At 41.6% G+C, this 22,334-nt stretch overlaps 2 protein-coding genes across 3 annotated transcripts; one reads left to right on the top strand and one right to left on the bottom strand.

Annotated features, from left to right (window-relative positions):
- Window positions 1-276: 276 nt before the first annotated feature.
- On the bottom strand, window positions 277-2,324 carry LOC115682758 (oxygen-evolving enhancer protein 2, chloroplastic). Its single transcript, XM_030607087.2, has 4 exons — window positions 1,962-2,324; window positions 1,168-1,400; window positions 1,022-1,072; window positions 277-695 (listed from the first exon to the last, which is right to left on the bottom strand). Exons 1-4 carry the CDS (start codon window positions 2,218-2,220, stop codon window positions 435-437), a joined length of 804 nt encoding a protein of 267 aa, XP_030462947.1. The 5' UTR covers window positions 2,221-2,324; the 3' UTR covers window positions 277-434.
- Window positions 2,325-5,472: 3,148 nt separating this feature from the next.
- LOC115682759 (reticulon-like protein B8) lies at window positions 5,473-9,491 on the top strand. Of its 2 annotated transcripts, none has more exons than XM_030607088.2 (6): window positions 5,473-5,685; window positions 6,824-7,012; window positions 7,091-7,271; window positions 7,367-7,511; window positions 8,432-8,501; window positions 9,135-9,491. In XM_030607088.2, the coding sequence occupies exons 2-6, from the start codon at window positions 6,829-6,831 to the stop codon at window positions 9,302-9,304; spliced, it is 750 nt and encodes a 249-aa protein (XP_030462948.1). In that variant the 5' UTR covers window positions 5,473-5,685; window positions 6,824-6,828; the 3' UTR covers window positions 9,305-9,491. The 2 variants fall into 2 exon arrangements, with proteins under 2 accessions (XP_030462948.1, XP_030462950.1); XM_030607090.2 differs by having other exon boundaries at window positions 5,474-5,685; window positions 7,370-7,511.
- Window positions 9,492-22,334: the final 12,843 nt, after the last annotated feature.

Here is a 22,334-nt window from a genome sequence, read left to right as displayed (position 1 = left end):
CCTGATAGGCCTTCAACCTTCCAATCTCAGTCGTCGGCGACGCGAGTTTTCGAAACCGCTTTTCTAACGATGGAAGTGCTCGGGTTCGGCTGTTCCAAACCTCATGGGAAAAAGATACGAAAAGCTTGTTCATGAGGATTCTACCCTCATGTCACGAAATGTTTCTTGAAGTGGTAAGAACATGAAAAGCTTGTCCAAGATTTCAATGGATATGGATGATTCACGCGGCCGCACGCTTTTTTTCTCGCAAGAAGAAGATTTTATGCCTTGAAAATGTTTAATATCAACAAGGTTTTCTTGATTCAACTTCCTCAATATGATTACTAATCTCTGGAACTCCATAAGCAAAAACAAGATGGGGGCAAATCCAAGGTGGGATTCATACATTGGAGACTGATTGATTTACAAGCTAAAGCCCTCGTCGCGGACGATCTTTAAGCCACGCTGAATGAGCTCGCGGCGCTCTCGACGTACTTTCTGGCTCCCTTGAACCATCTCTTGTCGCCCGCTTGAGCCTTGCAGATGTACAGCTTCCCGTCCTTGACGGTGGCGGTAATCAGCTGGTGCTTCCCTCCCTCGTCCCCGTCGGCGGTCCTCGTCAACACCGACACGAAGTAGTATTTCTTCCCGCCGACCTCGGGGGTCGACGTCTCTAAGATATTAGCTGTTGCCACGGCATCTCTCTCAAAACCGCCCTGCACACCAAATATTTTAGGTTTGCATCGGGAAAAACATGTCATTCAACGCGACCCGCTTGAGTTGAGGAGGAGGTCATGCTAACAGCGCAACAACAAAAGATGGATGGATGAGAATCGACATCACGACCTTTAAAGGCGAGTGCGAGCGGGATTCTTATTTATAAGTCGCAACGAATTTTCCCGATGTCTTGACTATAAGCGAGGTATCCACCCCTTAATCATCTTCTTTGGAGCTTCGGAAGACTCGCAATTCGTATGATACATAGGACTTGTTTCTAAGGTTTGAGTAGTGATTGAAATGGTAATGTGGAACTGAAGATTACCTCAGAGTCAGTCTTGCCAGAGTAAGCCTGCTTGCCCAGCAAATAGTTGACCTGCAAAGAGATGAGAGGCGTTGTTATTAGCTCCTCCTGTGCTCATCGAAGACAATTTCAGATGACTCTCGAGAGGGAAGATTTTAGAGCTTTACTTCGCTGAGGAAGTCTTCGGGAGAGCCGTAGTCGGTGATGGATTTCTTCTCGGTGGGAGTGACAATGACAGCGACATAGATGGTGGAGTCGAAGTTGTCCTCATACCGGAGGACCTGGCCGGCGTACTCCACCTCTTTGCTCGGGTTCCACTTGGACGGGATCAACAGCTTGAACCCGTTCCCGGTGTACGGCGAGAAGTCCGTGTTGCCTTTTGGCTTCCCAAACACATTGGCTGCAAATGTTTCACACCCAAAGATCCGAATCAGACTCTTTGCGAATGCCAATGCGCAATTCCGAAACTCAAAACGGTGCCGGTTTGTTAACACCGCAGGCAAGTTTGCGCGGGGTGGTTCGCGTGATTCTTTTCACTTAAATGAGCGAGTGCTAAGACACAAAAATTATCATCGTTACTCAAGACTTCAAATGGTATCTGAGCTTCGAGGGCGCCCCCCCTCGAGTCGAACTCCACCCAACGCATCGAGCGTACGAAACACTCCTTTCATCCACGCATGAAAACTACACAACTTCAGCTTTCATCATCTTTGATCAGTGCCGATTTCTAACAGCTTGACCATGGAGTAAGTAAACGATCAAGCACGCACTCAGTTCGAGACTAACCATGGATATCTTGACATCTAGTAACCAACCTGTCGGATATAATTCTACCCTCGAACAGCAAGCAGCTACTCTTAAATATATATATAAGCTTGTGAAGAACGGATGCACCAAGCAATGACAATCTAGTAAGAACCCGATCAGCAGAAAAGGCAAGGGGGGAAAATCGCATCTGTACCGGCTTCACCGTAGGCGGCATCGGCAGGGGACACCTTGGACCCGACGGCCGCGGCGCCGATGAGCACGGTCAGGGCCAGGCGGCGCGACACGGCGGCGGCGGCGCCGCTCTGGCTCTCTTCCTCGCCGGCGGCCTGCTTCTGGGCCCGGCAGGCTACCTGGGCGGGGGGGGGCTTGAAGCTCGGGGCGAAGCGCTGGGACGGGGTCCTGGCGGGAGTGGTGAGCGCATTGTGGTGGAAGAAGCATGTGGTGGACGCCATCGTTCTCCTCCTCCGCTATCTCTCTCTCTCTCTCTCGCTCGCTTCCGAACACTTGTTTCGGTTTCTTTTGTATGGAACGCGACGACGAATGATGTGCTAAAGAAGTGCGTTCGGATTTAGCGTGGGGAGGGAACATGTGAAGGGAAATGGCCGAGTTCGGATATGGGGGGAGAACTGGATGACGAGGAGATTTCATTATTGGATGCGGGATAAGGCTGCGGCGGCTCTCATTGGTGCCACGTGGCTCCGAAGACCGCCACGCCAGCTGCGCGGAGGCGTGATGGGGCTCTCTCTCTCTCCTCTCCATAAGGTTGAAACGAACACGCGCGCGCACAAGACGGGTCGAAAGCGCACTCGGCACGTGTGGGAGGAGGCCCAATTGGTGAAATTGGGCTCTCATTTCAATTTGCACCGACGGAAATAGCCCGCTTACTTTTCGATGACTCTACTTTTTTTTTTTTTTTTTTTTTTTTTTTTGGGTTACCTATCTCTTTTGCGATGCTTGTTTCGAGATGGAAATTCGATATCTCGATCAAATTCCGTGCCACCTGATTTTCAGTAGAGGGTAGATAATCTACGGCGATATTTAAAGAAGATTATTTATCCTTGACTCGATCTCGACAAGGTTAAAGTATGTAATTATGAATGTTTTCGAGGCTCGAATGTCATCTTGAAGTTGGGTACGACGTGATTTCTTTTTATTGTCGGAATGTTACGTCCAACGTGATGTCAAAGCGTGGCCAGTCCTTCACTTAGTCTTGTTAAGCATAACTTGACGCAAGGGGAAGTTCATTGTTTAGAAGTCAAATCTCTCGGGGAACGGAACTTTAGAAGTCACTCCAGCTAAGCCTAAGGATGGCCGGAATCCAATTGCATTTTTTTTTTACTTAATTGAAGCTTCGGAAGACGGTGCATTACACGTCACTTATAGTCGCATCCGTTTTGTGCAACAGGGTCTTGTTAGCTCGATCGATCTGCCGAACAATATAGGCGTCTTTGACCTGGACGCGTGATGAGATAAGCTTCTTCCTTTTGGATCTGAACAAATCCTTAAAAGGCTTCATCTCGATCCACGTTCGGATTTCGACATTACCATAATATAAAACTTCAAGAAGGCATTTCCTCTTACTAGAGAAGGAGGAGGAGGAATTGGGGGTGCGAGGTGTGCGGCACCAGTACGTTAAAATAAGTAACACATTCGTAAAGTCCGTTCCACAGAATTAGGATGAGCTACGGAGGCCCTGGCTAGAGCGAAAGTTCAATTTCTTCGATGAGGTTAACTCTTAATCGAACACCAAGAATCTAAGGAGGGTCCTTGGTTTTAACAATAAGCTAATTTCGAATAAGCTTCTTCTTTTAATTGTTCATTTTACAGTTTTCAAATGCCGAGCATGGTTTCTTTTTTCCCCGATACGTAGCCGTGCAGACTCGGCAGCAGCTGCGTTTTAAACTCGGGGCGATGCCGGCGAGGGAAATTCGGGGAAATCCGAGCCTAGGGAGGCAAGATGTCAAGAAGATCGATTTCTAAAGCTGAGCAGTGGACAGATCCCTCAACAATCCACAGAATTCATGATCCAGGCTTGTGAAGTAGTGAACAATGCCCTCAATCTGGTTCAAGAATGGTAGGTGCACGAGCCAGATGAGATGAGGAAGAACACAAAGCTCTTCTTCCCCTTTACATGGTCACGTGCCTCGACAGGATTTACGACATAATGGACAAAAAGATTCTCCCATTATCGTAATGCGAAAACACGCCTTTCTCCGAAAAAAACGTTATTCCTGACATGCTCTTATGTGCTAAAATTATAAAGAAAAGGGTCGAATGTGTTTGCTGAGTATCTTTTTGAGTAATTCGACCATATTCTATCGAGAACAACTCCGACACGGCACGGCTCGACACGACGCGGTCCACTCGCCCCGCTGGGAACGGCTTCTTCACCGGGCCGATTAACGAGACACGAGCCGATCCCCGGTTCGGACCGGGGTGGTATTGGTGTTCGGGCGCGTGTGTTTGCTTAATGTGGCCCGTCCCCATATGTTTTGCAACTACTACTTATGGCAAGGCTAATGGAGAGTCGATTACTTTGACTATACTAGCTACTAACCAAACCATGCTACCATGAGAAGCGTCGATAGGCCACACCATTGGCATAGCATTGCGGCACAATTGTGGGCTATCGGCTATCGGCGATCGGGACCGGAACTCTAATTAGCTTGCCATTTCACTTGATAAATAAATAGAAAAATCAGTACAAAATGCAAGGAATTCCTTGGTACAGTACATACATCTTTGTGCCTTTTGCGCTTGTGTGTGAGTGTAGCTCACCCTTATAATTTGTTAGTCACAGTAAATATAAGGAAACATAACGAAGAATAAGGGCGCGAATGATAACCATTCTCTTTCGCAGCCCTATTTCAGGCTCTATTTCCTGCACGAATTTTTGAGTAAAAGGTAGCGTTCGATAACGATACAAAATTTATGTTATTGGAATTGAAATTCGTTTGATAGGTTATTCTTAAATTTCCGTATTCGGCGGCCGACGGGTGGGAGGGCGGGCGGGCGGCGAGCAGTGGCAGGCGAGGGCGGACGGACAGTTAATGAAAAAAAAATATTGTTTCTAAGCTTGGAAAAAAAAATTACGAAGAACACTTTAAATGCATGTTTTAAGAGATCTCAGGTAGTCATATTGGGTAAATGACACGAATATACCCTGGATTTCAACCCAATGTACAATATCGTCCAAGAACTTTTAATTTGTTCTATGCGGTCCCTGGATCTTGATTCAATGTGCAATGTCGTCTATGAACATTTAGTTTTGTTTAACGTGATACACGGGCTTTTAGAATACGTTCAATATAGTCCCCGGAACGTAGGGCAATATTTAATATTGAAGGACAACATTAAACAAATTAAAAAGATCAGAGATGATATTGCATATCTGGTTAAAGTTGAGGGACCATATCGAACAAATGAAATTTTGGTACCGTTCGTGTTATTATCCTAATTCAATATCCGAGGAGGGAAAAAAAAAAGCGAAAAGGAAAATCAGAATTCGGTAAGCTCGTTTTTAATTTTCCCCGGAGAGAGAGAAAAAAAAAACCGGCAAATAAAAATAATTTTCAAAAGGAGTCAAATCGAGTCAAGCGGCCCCCGCAGGCAAAAAAAATATCTTCGTTTCTTTTTTTTTTTTGGCGAGAAAAACTCCAGAGGGAGGACGATAATGACGAAACTGGTCACGACGAATCAACCTGTCCTATCACTTACCAGAATCCCGAAACCTCCATTGCTCCCTTCGATGCTCACGAGCTGCGTTTCCCTCACCAACTGCTACTGATCTTCAACCACACAGCAGCAGCAACAACACGAAGAAGACGACGAAGTAGACGAAGCAGAAGCAGAAGCAGAAGAAGCAGAAGAAGCAGAAGCAGAAGAAGAAGAGTAGCAGCGGCTCCTTTCGTCATCCGGTTTGTGACCTTTCCAGCTCTTCCGATTCGCCGTCTTTGCTCTTTCGTTTTCTCCGCGCTCCACCCCGCCCGGCCCCCTTTGTGTCCCGTGATTTCCCGATTCGGTTCGCCGGTATGCACCGCTCGATCGGTGTCGCATTGATTGCGCCCGCGTTCCCCTTCCGCTCGCTAAGTGAAATTCGCTAGGCCTATTTATGCGATCGTTCCCTTTGCCGTACATCGTTTTCTTCTTTTTTGTTTCCTTTTTTGTGATCTGAGCTAGCGGCGGCACGATTTCCTAGTCCGTGTGTTTTGCTTCGGCTGACGTTTTCTTTCTTTTCCGGCGTCTTGAGTGAATGTACGCCGTGGCGTTTCGTCATGCGCGCGCGTGACGAAAGTGCTGGTTTTCGGGGGACGGGATTTGACCGTAGAGATGAGGTGGTCTTCGCGCGAAATGCTGCTTGTTGTACTCGGACACCGATCGGCGGTGGTCATGCGCGTTTTTTGGCCCCCCCGTTTGGAAGGGGCCCTCGGAGCAGTAGCTCGGCTAAGACGAGGGGGAGCGTGTGTTATAATGGGCTTGTGTGGGAGCTTGCTATTCAGACCTGGGGCACGGCAATGGCATATCATCTTCCGTGAGCATTTTGTCGAGAGTATCGTTGATTCTTGTTATTGATGGCTGGCTTCTACGGTTTGTTGATGCCGATATCTGCTGTGCATGGCGGCGGGATTTGATTAACCGCTGTGAGTCCGGGACCATCTAAAGCTGCTCTGATGTCGGCTCATGGCCGTGATTTTTAATTTTTTTTTCTCAAAATTATACAATTGGTGAATCCGATGTTTAGGTTTATAGGTCCAATTCTGTGGAATTCCAGAAATTGAAAAATAATGCGGCACCACGGTGCTTCAGAATTGATGTGGTGCAGCTGATGGTCAAGAATTTGAACTGTTGAATCTTTTGCCGTTGGAGCTAAAACTTTGGCTGGTTTATAATGTGAACAGGGTTGCCTCTGCATATAGAATTAACTTCAGGAATAAGTTAACAAAGTTGTGCGTGATTTTGGCATGATATTGCTTCCTACCGTCTCATGAGGATTAGGACTTACGCATTCTCTTGCATGATCTGAATGTCCGAAAGGTTTTCTTCATTGAATTCCAGGAAAAATGCCTGAGAAAATAACAGCTGAGAATTTGGTCAGCGAGATCATGGAAACAATTGCTGAAAATGTTCCTAAGCAGAAGTCTGTTTCATTCCTTGAGGGGGACAAGTCCGACACAGTTACTTCTCAATTTAATAGGCTCTTTGGACGCCAGAAGCCGCTTCACCGTCTCTTTGGGGGTGGAAAGTGTACGATATCCTGATTAGTTTTGTTAATTTGGTGAAGTCGTGATGCTTTTTGAACATATACCTGACCAAATTGTGCAGCTGCTGATGTGTTACTGTGGAGGAACAAGAAGATCTCAGCAAGTGTCTTAGCTGGTGCAACTGTTATATGGGTGCTTTTTGAATGGCTTGACTACCACTTTCTGACGCTTGTATGTTTCGCTGTGATCCTTGCCATGCTAGCTCAGTTTCTGTGGTCAAATGCTTCTGGCTTATTGAGCAGGTTAACAAATTCGTACATATGTTCTTTCCTTTTTTCTTGATTCAATAGATATATTTTAATACCGCTAGGTTCTAGATGAATTTTTTCTTCTGTAGCAGGTCAGCATCCAAACCCCCTCGTCTTGTGGTGCCTAATGATCTGTTTGTTAACATCGGGAAAACAGTAGGAGTTGAGGTTAACCAAGCTTTGGAATTCATCCAGGATGTTGCTCTCGGAGGAAACTTGAAACAATTCCTCATTGTGAGTTCAGTTTTTCCTCTTTCTTTTTTTGGGTGTTGTCATTGAATGTGTACGATATAATGTCCTTTGAAAGTAGTCCTTTTCTTCTTTTATTGTTGCGTGCAGCAGGGCAGTTGGTTGTCAAACATCTCATGTTTGTATATATCATATTTGGAGCATGGAGCTGATGGGCGAAAGAATATGGCATTAACATCATGATTATTTCTGTGGCTGTGATATGTGATTGACTTTGTTTAAGATATTGAATTGGACTACACTGTATCAACATTCTAAAATTGGTGTACTTGTATACAAGTTTTTAGGTATCATGAGAATCTCTTGATGGTGGGTGATGTCTCTGCTGGATAATTTGGGTAGATGGGAAGTATCTTGTTGTTAATTTTTGATCAAGGGTGTTTCACGTCATATATATCAAATCACCACTAATTGCACCGTGACTACATGGAAATTCTCAGGTCACTGACTGTGGATGAATAAACTATCATATGCCATGAGTGCAAAAATCAAATTATAGTATGAGAGAACTTTCTCTAATGTGCATATGATATGACATTGCATTAGCAGAAGCAGCATAGCTTATCCACCCACAACAGCCTTTGCCACATTTAAAATCTCTTCTCTTCTTAGATGTGAGTTTTTAATTTCCTTGTTTGTTGTGCGATGTTTTTACAAGCCTAATTTGGACATCAGCGAGTTGATGCTGCCATTTCAAATGTTTTGCGACATTTAAATTTCTGCTGATAGCACACTGATAGTTTTTAATTCAACAGTTAGTCCTTAGTTAAGCAATACAGGATATTTCGTGCTCGGCTTCTAATGCTTTTCTGATGTAAGAAACTCAATTCTGTTTGCAAGTCACAACAAGCTTAGTAGTCAGCTTGTCTTGGCAATGTTTGCTCTGATGATAATATGCTTTGCAGGTCGTGGGGTGCCTATGGGCAGCAGCTATAATAGGGAGCTGGTGCAATTTTATAACAGTGCTGTACATCGGTGAGAAGATTTTTACATGAAAATATATTCCTCCACCAGTGGTATTATTTTAGCTAGTAGTCTGGAGTCCGATAGCATGGTGCCTGTGTCTATCTTGATGGCTTCCTTAATTTCATATGAAATCAGCATCACTGATCCTGACAATGAGCTAGATCTTGGAACGCACAATGTGTTTCAAGTTAATGATCGGGGAGGAAGAATGATCAACACTTACATGGTTCCTTCCATCATAAAATCCTGGAAATTTTCAACTTTCCGCGGGAGTGCACCATTTATGCCGTTATACACTATTTTCTAGAAAGCAGATTGATGGTGGGGGTTTATGTAATTTTCAGGAACTTCAAAGAATTGATAAAGATAGAATAATCTCAGGGATAAAATCAATCACAATCAGGACCTTCACTCAAGCACAATATTCTGCTGCTTTAGAGATATTTATAGGATTATAACCCGTAATTAATGGAAGAGAGCTGTTTCCTTCTTCCACGGCCATAGACTGAGTTTTTAGTGCGTAAGCTAATTCATTGCAGTAAATAGTAAAACACTGTTGCAGGATCATGTCACTCGTATCTTCTCATGGTTCATACTTCTTTTCAGTGAACTATATGGCTAAAAAGTTCCTTCTTGCTGAAGGTTTTGTTGCTGCTCACACATTACCTGTTCTGTACGAGCGACACGAAGATCAAGTTGACAGCTTCGGCCACCAGGTCCTGGACCAGCTTCAGCATCACTATCGGAAATTGGATACTGGTTTTCTCAGCAAGATCCCCAAAGGGAAGATCAGGGTCAAGAAGTTCGAATAGATTCTCCTAAGAAAATGCATGAGATTGATTAATACATCTCCTTATCATTTCTCATGCCTGCCATACATGGGCCTCGAGCAGATGTAGTTATATGAATAGTTTCGAACATGGTCATGTTAAGGCTGCACAAAGTCATTCTCGTCCCCTGAACTATGGCTTATGTTAATGAGTATTCCCCATTCTGATACGCGCTAGCTGACAATGGAGTGCGAGAACTAGAAGAAAAAGGGTTCAAAAGCAGGCATTTGTTCGTTCACTGGTCGGTGTTTTCTTTCTGCTGATTCGTTTCCTCTGGTAAGTTGCTCATGGTAAGACCGGAAATTCATGGTTGAGATTTCAAAGGCGATTTGATCGAGACACGATGATAGCGAGGCGTCTTTCTTCAGGAAGGAAGTGCTAGTGCTGCTTCCCTGAAAAAACTTCTACCTCTCATAATTTGAGCAGTCGTTGCTAATAACACGGAGAAGATCTCACTGAATACTACCTGAATACCTATTATTGGCATCTAACTTCTGCTCCTCAAAGGTTTCATTTGCATTCAAGAAATTTGGGGTTTGTATGTGCCAATAATGTTAGAATTCAAATATATTACCCATGATGACCTGCCATATCACGTATGAACAGAAAGATTGTAAGACTTCCATGGTTGGCTAACCGCCAAGGCCTTAGCACCGGAATTTAGGCCACTATGATATTCTTTCTGTTATGGCAGATTCACTAGAAATCTTCCAAGATTGGTGAACGTCTCTTTCTGAACAAGACCAGACTGCCTTTTCTTGTTCTTACCGGGACTTCAATCGAGTGGTCTGGGTTCTCCATCAGTTTTTCATTGGCAGTCTAGAAGATTTGGAAGAACTCGAAAGAACAGAGTTCTTCCAGAGAAAAATGTTGCTCTTATTAAAGAAAAGATCCGGACGAGCATTTCAAGGAGATGCTAAAGCTGTTCTATGCCGTAGGAGCAGACCCAAGTCTTGTTGTAAATATGAATGGCTTCGAATCAAAGAGCAATCAAGTCGGACTTTGAGGCGTGATATCACTTTCCTTAAGGATTTATTTGCCCCACAATTGTTGCTAATGGTCACCGGCAAAAACCCTCCAGGATACAACTAAGTCTCAAAATGAGAATACTAGATAGCAATTCTAGTATTTCTCCAGGGTCTCTCTAGGAAACAAAGAAATGATGACTGTAGTTTTCGAAAGAAGTCTTGAAGAAATTGATCTCTGTTTTCTTTCTTGCCAAAAACTGACATATATAGAAATCGGTCTTAAAGAACATTGGCAACTCTTCACGAAAGGTTGCAAAGCTAACAAAGATAGTCCTTCGGAAGAAGTTGCAAACTGAATAGATGCAATCCTTCGGAAAAGATTGAAAACTGAACAAGTATAATCTTCAAAAGTTGTCTTGGAAAGACACATGTAAAATTCGGAATAAAATAAATAAATAAATATATATATAATTCCGAATTTTCATAATTTCGAAAATTACTTAATAAACAAAAAACAACCTTTCAAATAAAAAATTAATAAGATAACCTTACGAAATAAGATAAAAATATAAAGGGATTAGTGCTAAGTGCGCCTAATAATCGCGCAATTATTCGCGCACCCGCACGCGGGTATTGTGTGGACTAGCACACACCCCATTGACTTCACTCTAAAGAGCAAGAAGATATTCACAGTTATAAAGTGGCCCACTTTCTCAAAACTTTCCTATGTGGGACAAAGGAAAAAGCACTATTTTGTTTGTTTTACAAACAAACAACCAACAAGTCTCACATCGATTCCAAAGCAGATTGCTACATTAGTCAAAAGATCTTTCTAGAACAAAAGAGTTGTAGATGCTACAATCAAAGAAATCCAGCAAGCAATTTGTATTGCCATGGAAGAAATATGCCTTCGAAGGAAAGCAATTAACGATCCTTCTTGCACATGCTCCAGGAAGAAGAAGAGGCGTTTTAGGAAATATCAATTCAAAATCCTCCAAACGACGAAAAGGGAAAATGGAGATTTCTTCGCAAAAGGAGATCCCCAGGCAAGAAGAAAAAGGACAGGTTGTTTCATCTGTGGACGCAAATGACACTTCGCCGAAAACCGTTCTCGGCCTAAAAAGAAAGGCATGCATATGCTGTAAAAAATTGAAAAGAAGACAAGAGCGTCCTTCCAAGAAGATGATATTGAATCAGTCTTCTCTTTTTAAGATGAGCTTTTAGATAAAACTATCTGTGCCATTCAAATATTCGCAAAAATTAGTGATACCGACGGTCCGGTGAACCAAATCCAGATGATGGTTTGTACTTCTTCTCACAAGACCCAAAAACCTTAGATATCCAAAACATTTGTAAAATCTCCCGTGGTCCTGAGCCTTATATTCCCATTCATATCTTCCCTTCTAAATATGACAAGCCCATCTCAGCAATTACTCTCATAGACACACGAGCCAGCGCTTTCGTTCTTGGTCCTAAAATCCTTCCCCAAGAATTTACGGAGGCATACCCAAGGTATTTTACCTCAGCCTCTGGGAAAGCATTTGCCACAAAAGTAAGTAGCAAACCCTTTGAGATTCAACTCTTTTTCTCAATACTCCATTACTACCAAAATCATTGGTTCACCATCCCCGCACAGAGATGTCATTATTGGTTGGGATATTCTCTAACAAACTTCCCTTCACAAAACCAAAAGACTTTGTGTTTTGGTATTTCCAATGCCAATATATATTCCGGATTCGATTTAAAGACAGGATTTTAGCAACTTAGTATTCACCCTAAAGATAGATACAAAACGACCTTCTACATCCCAAATCAGCATTTCTAGTGGATAGTCCTTCCATTTGGTCTCACAATTGCGCCATCACTATTCCATAAGGCCATGTGCAAGATAGTTAAACCTATTGCTGCCAGTTCCCGAATATAAATTGCTAATATTCTCCTCTACAACCCTAATGAGGAGCATTGTTGCAAGCTACTCATTTAGTTTGTTGATCTCGTCAAAGCATTATGGCATTAAGGGTGAGCATGATTCCAATTTAGAACCTCGAACCGGGGAACCGGACAGGTGTGAACCTATCCAGTTTCAGGTTCCAAGGTATGTAAGGTAGGTTCCGGGTTTCAAAAATTGGGGAACTTTTTTCGACGAGTAGATTCTAAGTTATAGGTTTAGAACCTAGAACCTAAAATAAGTTTTTGTGTTTTTCTTGATCTATGTCTTCGCCCAATCTTGCGGTATTCCATGGAGTCTGATGATGAGTGTATAATATGGAACCACTAGTCTGAGCTTCCATTTTATGATTGAGATTTTTACTTTGTTAATATTTCATATTATTTGTGTGTTTAAATATTAGTTGTGATCAGTGGATTGTAGCGGCAAGTGGTAGTCATAAAAGGCGATGATTGACTGCAATCATTTAATTAATAATACAGATGGAACCTAGATAGGCCTTGAAACCGATCTGGAACTCGTGACAAGATAAGTTCCAAGTTCTAAGGTATGTAGGGTAGGTTTCAAGTTCAAAAAAATAAGGAACCTATTCCAACGGGTAGGTTTCAGGTGGAACCTATAATCGTTCACCCCTATATGACATCATTTCATCACAAAAGAAGATGTTGGTTGTGCAAAATGAGATCGAGTTTCTTGGTTTGCATTTGAAAAATGGTGCATACCAACCCTGTGGACACATTGCAAATGAACTACTCAAATTCCCTAATGAAAATCTTTCTCACAAGCAAGTTCAGCAATTCCTTAGCATTGTGAATTACCTTAGGGACTTTGTTCCAAAGATTTCAAAGTTCATACATCCACCACAAAAAATGCTAATAGAAGGATCCACCTCCATGAGGAGAAGAGCAGACTGAAGCCATCAAAGCTTTTGAAGGAAAAACTTCAAAATTCATCGCCATTAGAAATTCCTTCGAACAGCAACAAAATTCTCAAGATTGATGCCAGTGAAAAATATTGGGTAGCAGTCCTCTTTAAGAAAGTAAATGGTAAGCAGAAAATCTGTGAACACAAAGTTGGAAGATTTTCAAGCAGAAATCCATTACCATTTTAGATATAAGGAAAGTTTGGCAGTTAAGTATGAAATAAATAAATTTGAGTTCCATCTTATCAGGCCTCACTTCCTTGTAGAAATGGACATTTCTTCTTTCCCTCAAATGATGAATTTGAAGCAGGAAACAATCCCAAATTCTGCAGCTCTTACGTTGGACCGAATGGTTTTCAAAGTACTCCTTCGATACCAAGCACATCAAAGGAGAGAAAAATGTTCTTACAAATCTCCTTTCAAGACTCAAAGAAGCTCCTCCATCACCTATGCATGTCTCTAAAAGACCATTTGGCGGCTACAATACTAGAGATATACGCCCATCAAATGCTAGTACCTATCTCCCAAAAGTTCTTGAACTTGTTGCTGCAGGAAGTTTCTGTGAAGGACCTAAGGAAATGACGTGGGAATATCAGCTCGAGATTTTTAGACAATATGGAGGTTTAAATTTAAGACCGAACGGTATGCATCCTGCACACCAATTCATTCTCGTGTTCACATTTTCTGATTACATGGAATTTCCTAAAGAGCTCAAGTGGTTTTACCAGTATGTTCTTCACAAGATACTATATCAATTGAATTTCCCACTGCAACCAACAGGGTTTAATAGAAGGAATCCTCTGTCAACCAACAAGCCATCTGTTCAAGCACTTGAGAAATCCTTGGTTGGTTTCATCACTTAGCATATTGGAAAAGAGAGTATATAGAGCAAGCAAATTGCAATCCAGAACCAAAAGTTCATGCCCCCATTCTTCTCCATAGACCCTGTTTTCTCTTTCTCTCTGACGGAAGAATCCATATCTATCCTAGTGACGCTGGAGTCTCGGAGCTTAAATGTGCATATCCTAGTGCAAGGGTTTGTAGGACATTTGAATGCAGCATTGCAGACGTTCCACGTGAATTCAAGGAAATGCAGAGAGTTCTCAGCGAAAGAAATCATATAATTCCAAAGTCTATTTAGCCCTGTGCTTATAAGAAGTCCTGTGGGATTACGGATTACTCCCAAGATAATGGAATCGACTAGGGAAGTCGTCCAGTAAGCTCCAGCAGATTTCAGAGCATCCCAACCAACGCAATCTTCTCAAGATCGATCCTATATATAATTGTCCGTCAATTCTGTAAAGAACCTTGCAGATGCATGTGAGTATAACAGTGTCTTGACTTATTGTACTATGGTTGCATTATTGGGGTCTAAAAAGTCTAAATTACCCTTGGCTCCGCCTATATAAGGGTAATTTCTCAAAAAAATAAAAAATAAAAATGGATGAGATCAGAGTTTAAGAAATTTTGGAGTTCATAGACATTCTCTATGGTTTTCTAAATACTTTCTTCTCTTCCTCGAAGTTTGATGTCATAAAAAGGTTAGGGTTGTACTCTTAGTTCAATAAAATGAGTTGATTATGCAAGTATGGTCTCCACTTACCATTCTATGAATCTTGTGAGTCAGAAAATTTCTGAGACCTGAGAGCCTTATGGTATAAATTAATGATTCATAGAGACTTAAAGGTAGTCCCTTTGAAAGATAGAGAGAGGGACGTGTGTCATGGAACGACATAACTGTCTCAGATAAATATTAGTTTATACCAAAGACCTCTCATGGTATTGGAATTTTCATTGCATTTTCTCACATTTACCAATAAGAAACATTGTAGGTTTATGATCATTGACCATACATATAAAATGACTATCGTCAAATTGGTCGAAGCTCGTGAGTCCTTCAATTCGTATCGAAATTGCACCTTTCTCACGCTGATCAATTCTCAAGCTATAATTAAGCTAAGCGAGGCCTCGTTAGGACCTAAAAGGCATGGCCATCATCCTTCCATGTGCGAGGCTTGGCCCACGGCCGAACCAGGGGGCTCGTGTGAGCCTCCCTCATTCTTGTGCTTTGCCGTGCATGACGCGGGGGCATGTCGTTCTCGACACGATCCCCTTGCCATTCTCATTCCAAAACTGTAGGCACTAAAACCATTTGTAGCCTCTAATTGCAGACCCTTCATGTTGCAGCACAAACAAAGTGAGATCAACTCAGGCAACTGCCAAATCTTCAACCTAATATTGTTGGCGAATTACTAATTTCATATAGCCCGGAGTCGAGCGATTTCGTGAAGATTAGGCTCATGATTCTGACAATGGAAATAACCCTAGAAGCTAGAGAGATATTCTGGGCACCAAGAATTTTCTAGCATGACATCAACTCGACATGTTCCCGAGTCACATGGTCAAGACGTTGCGTCTTCTCTTCATGAGCCTGATATTTAGCCAAGGACACTACTGACTTGTATGAAACCGCCCATAAGAGAGATAATCATCACTTTGGAACCGCTGGGATAGTCATATTTAATCTTAATCATTGTTGTTTTTTTTTAACTACAAAATGAAACTTAAAGGAATGAAGGAGGAGATTTTCTCCTCCCTCCATGTGATTATTAGTGAATTTATATAAAATCAGACGCATCTAAGCGAATGTTATCCACTTAAACAAATATTCTTAAAAAACGCACTAATGTGTCTATAATTACAGAGCTGTCATGACTTGCATAAAATATCTTTCAAGCAATAACTATCTTATCAGTTCACATCATATCTGGCGCGCTAGAATTGAAATGAGTGATCGATATTATAAGTGGAAAACGCCTAATTGTTTGAACCACGAAATATCTCTTTGATCATTTGACCATGCCACGTGTCAATGACGGAACAAGTCAGATAGTATCCGAATCACAACATACCCTCTCCCATGGGAGAGCTCTTTGACCCAAAGCTAGAAACCTCTATGAGACCGTACAGGTTCCATGCTGTCAATGCACCTGCACGTGAAAACGTAGCCAAGGAGTGTGCATGGATTGACGCCTCCATGTGTGGAATGTGCACAACAGGCACCTTCCATGAGCTCAGCTCATGTATGAGTGCCCCACATGCATTTGGGGGCAAAGTGTGTGGAAAGTTGCTTGACCATGTCACCTCTCACGCCCTTTCACCCACAGATTTGCGTTCTAAATTCTCACCATATTTCCCATATTAGTATTTTTTTCTCTTAAAGTGAAAAGAGAGTGGGGGAGAGAGAAGGAGAGAGAAAAGGACGGCAACATGAGAATTGACCCATGTGTGTGTCTGAGGAGATTTTTGAATGCACTGAAAATGCCACTGTGTATTTCATATTCAGCTATATAAATACAAGGCTTTGTGGCTTCATTTTGTTCACTGCACATTGCTTGGTTTAGACTTGTTTAAGGAAAGTGCTCACACACAACACAACCTTCATTTACGTTATGGTGGTTGTCAACAGCAAACAACCTGGTTTGGCCTGCAATATGTTGGTCGTCAACTGCTTCCCGGTTTCGGTTATTGTGTCCTACATCATTCACTTCAGAGAAAATGATGGTGATGATGATGATGACGATGACGACGATGGCGGGGTTGCACCAGCAGCTTAGATATTGCACCGCTGCTCAGAGAAGAATCAGCTACACCCATAATATGTATGCCAGGGGAAATTGCTGATTGAGGCCTCATAAGTTTGATGCTCACTCTGACCACAAAAAAAAAAAAACAGTTTGATGCGCACCAGCAGCTGCTTGGCAACATGAAGCTGGGACAGCCACCTGATATAATTCTAGTCATGTAAGGTTTTTGGTTACTGTTGAGTTCATCTATGGTAATCCTATTTAATTAGTTAGTAGTTGCCAATATTGGTGTACCTGTTAGTCGTGATACCAATAAAACTTGCATAATTTAGCAGGCCTAGTTGATTTGGGAGTTAGGGTTACCTCTCTCTCTCTCTCTCTCTCTCTTATCTTGAGGTATTCGAAGGGAATTGGAGTTCACAATTTCGTGCTCGTCTGTGACTGGATGCTTTTCAGATGAAGTTTGCATTTTAATTATACCATCACATGCAGGCTGAAAGAAAGGGAAATATAAGATTAATTTTGCAAGCTTCAACTCCCGATTAAATTTGCAGGAACTGGTTCACTCGAGGCTGTCCAATAATAATAGTGGTTGCTGTAATTGTAGCTTCGACTTGAATGCATTTGTAGTTAATAATAGATGGATAAATATGTATATCAGTTGAAAGCTTTACCAATAGATACAAGAAAAGTCTCCATCTTATTGCATATGAATGTCATATCAAATGGATCGGTAAAATATAAAGTAACCAATGCTTGGCGATTTCATGCTCCTAGACTCAATGCTTCTGGCGAATGCTTTTCCCCACTGCAAAAAGAAGAAATCCTGATCAATTTTGTTAACAATAGCACATCCAAGAAGGCACTAAGAAACTAAGTAGCCAGTGTTCACAAAATAAAGAAGTTATTGACATTTGATCTTTGAAGTTAATAAAAAATATTTATCTGGAAGCCCAAATAACTTCTAGTTGATTCTTTTGAAGTGCCATCATCGATGCCCCTATTAATTAAACACTGTAATTATTATTAACTTGTGTACTGTAGAACTCGTTGACCCTGTGTTTACACCAAAAAGTGCAAAAAAATCATGGAAATAGGCATCGGGAGCTTTGGCATCGGTAACTTACCGATAGTTCGCAACTTACCGATAGTGGGTGAGCGAGGATCGGCATCAGCAACTTACCGATAGTTAGATGTCAATAACAAAACTGCTTATGGATAAGGGTGGTTATTTGAACGTGGAGAGTGCCTAGAAAATAGGAAGATAATAACCACCGTTAGGAAGTTACTTTTTATTTAAAATTTAAAAGTTGTAAACGCTTGTACGAGATTATAAATATCCCAAGTTGTATTTTAAAGATCCGCCAAAATCAACAACAGAACTCACGTTCTTTATCAGTTTATTTTTCTTTTATCTTTACATTTCCTGCACTCGTATCTTTACATTTGGCCAAGGCCATTATTTTCCTGCAATTTACAAGCTTTAATTCTTTAGGAGTAGTTCTAATGCTCGATTCACGTCGCCGAGTCGTCCTCGATATGAATCTTCATCCTTGGTGCTTTGTCGTCGAGTCAAATCCCGCGTAGTACCGCCGCTCTTTCAAGCTTCGTCCTCGAGTCAAATTCCGTCGAAGTTTGTTTCAACGATTCCTAAACTTTTCCGTCGAGTCAAACTCCGGTTTGGTTTAGGTTTGTACAATTCCACGTTGATTTTTATGATCGCTTGGATATTTCCGTCAAATCACCACAGAACCCGTCCTTCAATTAAAAGCCGAAGATCCATTTTTGGTGTTTGTTTCCTTACGGATTAAATTACAGAGAAACACCCTGAAAGGAGTTTGAAGGCCGGTACTTTTTGATGTTGTTGGGTGTACCGAACTCTTTGGCTTGAGAGAGAGAGAGAGAGAGAGAGAGAGAGAGAGAGAGAGAGAGAGAGAGAGAGAGAGAGAGGAGAAAAGAATTTCTGTTCATTATGAAAATCACCTCTATGAAACTGTTTTCCACAAACAACATGCTCAATACACAATGTGCATATGCGCATTTGATTTTGCTACATAACACCATCCTAACTATGTAAATTGCGAATGAGACTCGGGGAGATGCAAAGAACATTGTCTTCCAAAATGTGTGTACGAAATGATTAATATGATTCGGTTTCTTCCTTGTGAAACTTGGCTGGTATTCAGCACTATTCTGTTATGGAAATCTTTCTCATGACTTCAGCCCTAGCCAGATGTTAATTCTCTCCATGAGATGATTTGGCATGAGCTACAAGTCATGTTGACGGTACTGCTAATCAAAAAGGGCGGCCGCTGGGAAACTACCAGATAGTTGATAGTCGCTGGCATGGCAAGTCAACATCTTTTTATGAATAATCACACTGACCGGACCGACAGAATGTCACGGGAGCGAGAACTAGCTTGTAATCCTATATGAAACTGTCGATGCTGTACATGAAAGCCTAACTTTTGGACAGCTTATTATTCTGTGAAGCTCGTCCTTGCATTCATACCAATATGTTACACTCGAGAAGTACTTGGGTTTGGACACAATGTGTATATTTGGCTGAGGCCATAGATTCTCGCAAAAGAGCGGCAGGAAACAAATTCATCGTTCCAACCATGGAATGTGTCCTCAGTCTTATCTAGTCCTTTCGCAGGTTCGTGAATCGCGACCGACTCGGAATGGAGCATGTAGAGATGCCTAAATCAAATTGCGATCCGATGAACTCCATCAGATGCACGTTGTCATGAAATTGCCAACTGAGGCGAGCATTCGATCATCTGATTTCCCCTGGTATAGGGTTTTACTGGTTTAATGAACCCTTATATTCATCAGACCTGAGAGCAGCAGTTTGGCCTCTCTCTATTGATTGAGTGGACGCATCATTCATCGCACTCAGTTTTACAAAATTTACTCTTCAAACATATATTAATATGTAGTAATTACGTTAAATGACAAAGTTGATCTTAATAAAACTTAACATGCCAATTGAGTCTTAAATATTTTCACAATTTGCCAATTGAGTCCATTCGGCCAATTTCAGTTGGAAATTGATGACATGGTCGCTGGCGATACTACGTGATACGCTAGCGTTGATGTGGACATTTTAAAATATTTTTTAAATAATTTTTTGGTTTTTTCTTTTCTTTTTTATTTTATTTTCTTTTTGGCCTGAGGACCAGCAAGGGTCGCTGGCACTGAGCGAGGGCTGCGACGCCCTCACTTGATCTAGGCGTCGCGCCCTGCCCAAACCCGCTAGGGCTGCGACACCCTCGCCAGATCCGCGTGAGGCTGCGTGCCCTCGCTTTGGCCTGGGCAAGGGTCGCAAGGGCATTGTGGCCCTCGCTTGTGGTCGGCGACCCTTGTTGGCCCTCAAGCCAATAAGAAAAGAAAAGAAAAAAAACCAAAATAATTATTAAACTTTTTAAAAAATTATACAAAAATATCCACGTTAGCATCGACCGTACCACATGAGACTACCGACAACCACGTCATCAACTTCTAGCCAAAATTGGCCTAATGGACTCAATTGGCAAAACGTGAAAATGTTTATGACTGAATTGACCAAAGTGCAATAAATTTGGGATTTTTTGGACAATTTTTTCCAAAAATCCGAGTTGATTTTGAGTCTTTATCAACTCAATTTTGTGCATTTTCTTATTAGATGCCACGTTTATTTGAGCATCTAGGCATTTTATTTTGAATTTTTTTAAACACTATAGCATAAACTTACGTATCATAAATATGATTAGATTGATGATTTCTCCCGGTGAAATTCTTTTTAGTGTCGGCATTAAATTCGAAAATGTTGCGCAACATGATCGTGCATATGGAATTGTACTATACTATTAACAGTGTCTAATGCAGATCGGCGATGCTATTCAACGAGCAACAACCCGAAAGTAATTTGCATAAGGGAATGTGAAAAGAAGTAGTCTTTCGTTTCAAAAGTACAGAAACATTAATGATGATTTTAAATACTAATCTCCAAAAGGGAAAAAGTCATAAAAAAACCCCAAATTATATGATCCGCATTGTGATACATTTATTTAATTTTTTTTTGTAATACAAAATTATAAACTTGTACTTATGTGACACATCTGTTCAAACTTTCTTTTTAACTTGTACTTGTGTAAAACAATTGCCCTAAACTATTTTTTGTGACATAAAAAGTCACAAGCTTTTATCTGTATGGCACATTTACCCTTTTTCAAATTTTGTCAACGGGCACCGTTGTAAATTTTATGTGGCTATCTACATGAACAGTAGAAGGCAAAAGATGCTGAGTGGCATCTACGTGGCAAAAATATGCAAACTCATTATATGTTTTTCTTTTCTCTTTTTCTTTCTCTTCTTTCTTTGTTTTTTTCCCTTCATCCCGCCTCTTCTTCCTTGATTTACACTAAGGGTGTATAAAGGAACCAGGAATTGCCTGGAACTGGACCGAACCAACCCGGAACCGACGATTTTCATGGGGACCAATCTAGTTTCCGGTTCCAATAATCAATGAGTACCGGTTTGGTCCTCGGTTTCAAGCGTGGAACAGCCCACCCGCCCACCCAGATCAGACTTGTATATATATATTTTTAAAAAAATTCCAGCTCACTTTCTATGAAAGTGAGTCTTTCTCGCCTGCCTTTTGCCATTTACTCTACAGTTCTACTCGCGTCTCGTGATCCTCAAAATAGAACGCACAAGATGCTGCCATTTACCCTACGGTCTTTCTTGTTCCCCTCACTGGTGTCTCCATCAAGATTAACGTCTCCTACTTGGATGCCACTTTTCTCGATGTGAGCCTCTCTTTGTTTCTCTCCCCTGCCACTTACTCACAAATGCATCTCTTCGAACATCCAGTCACAGCTACTGAGCATTAATGTGTACATCTTATTTTGGTTGACTCAATCTGATATTTGAAGCTAGAATATGCACATCACTTGAGACTGTGATGATAGATTTAAACTGAAACAAATGGTTCTTCAAAGTCTATTTGGCTTTCTGTCAAATGATAAGCAAGAGATGGAACCAAATGTTCAAATGAAAGCATTCATCCTAAAATAAAAGTATCATTTCGTGTTTGATAAGTAAGACCCTCATGTAGATTTCTTTATTATTCTTACCTTTCCTTTACAAAGAAGTACCCACATAGAAACTAAGTTCACTATGGTATAGATTGATGAATGTAATTTTGTAGGGATTGAGAATCGGTTACATGGACCCACCCGAGAACGGAACAGGACTGGTGGTCCTGTTCCCTGGTGGTTTCCGGTTCCAATTTTTTGGAACCGGTCCTTAGTGGGCGGTTTTTGGTCCAGGATGGGAACCGCCCACCCGGATTATGCTCACCTCTAGTTTACACCTGGCGAGCGTATCCACCGCCACCACCCTTGTCATTGTCAATGCCAATGAGTTTGCCACGTAGAAATGGAAAAAGGACGAAGGACAAAAAGAAACAAGAAAATTAAAAACATACGATGAGTCAACAATTTTTTGCCACGTTAGCACGGTTTGCCTTTCGTCGTTCATGTAGGTAGCTATATAAGATTTTTAACGGTGCTCGTTAACGGATAATAAATGCGTCACATAG

The sequence above is a fragment of the Syzygium oleosum genome, unplaced genomic scaffold, assembly GCF_021117445.2.
Source record: "Syzygium oleosum isolate NSW1041296 unplaced genomic scaffold, Sole_v2.1 Sole_v2.23, whole genome shotgun sequence".
Classification (NCBI taxonomy): Eukaryota; Viridiplantae; Streptophyta; class Magnoliopsida; order Myrtales; family Myrtaceae; genus Syzygium; species Syzygium oleosum.
Note: the sequence above shows the minus strand (reverse complement) of the source record. Positions and strands in the feature narration are given on the sequence as shown.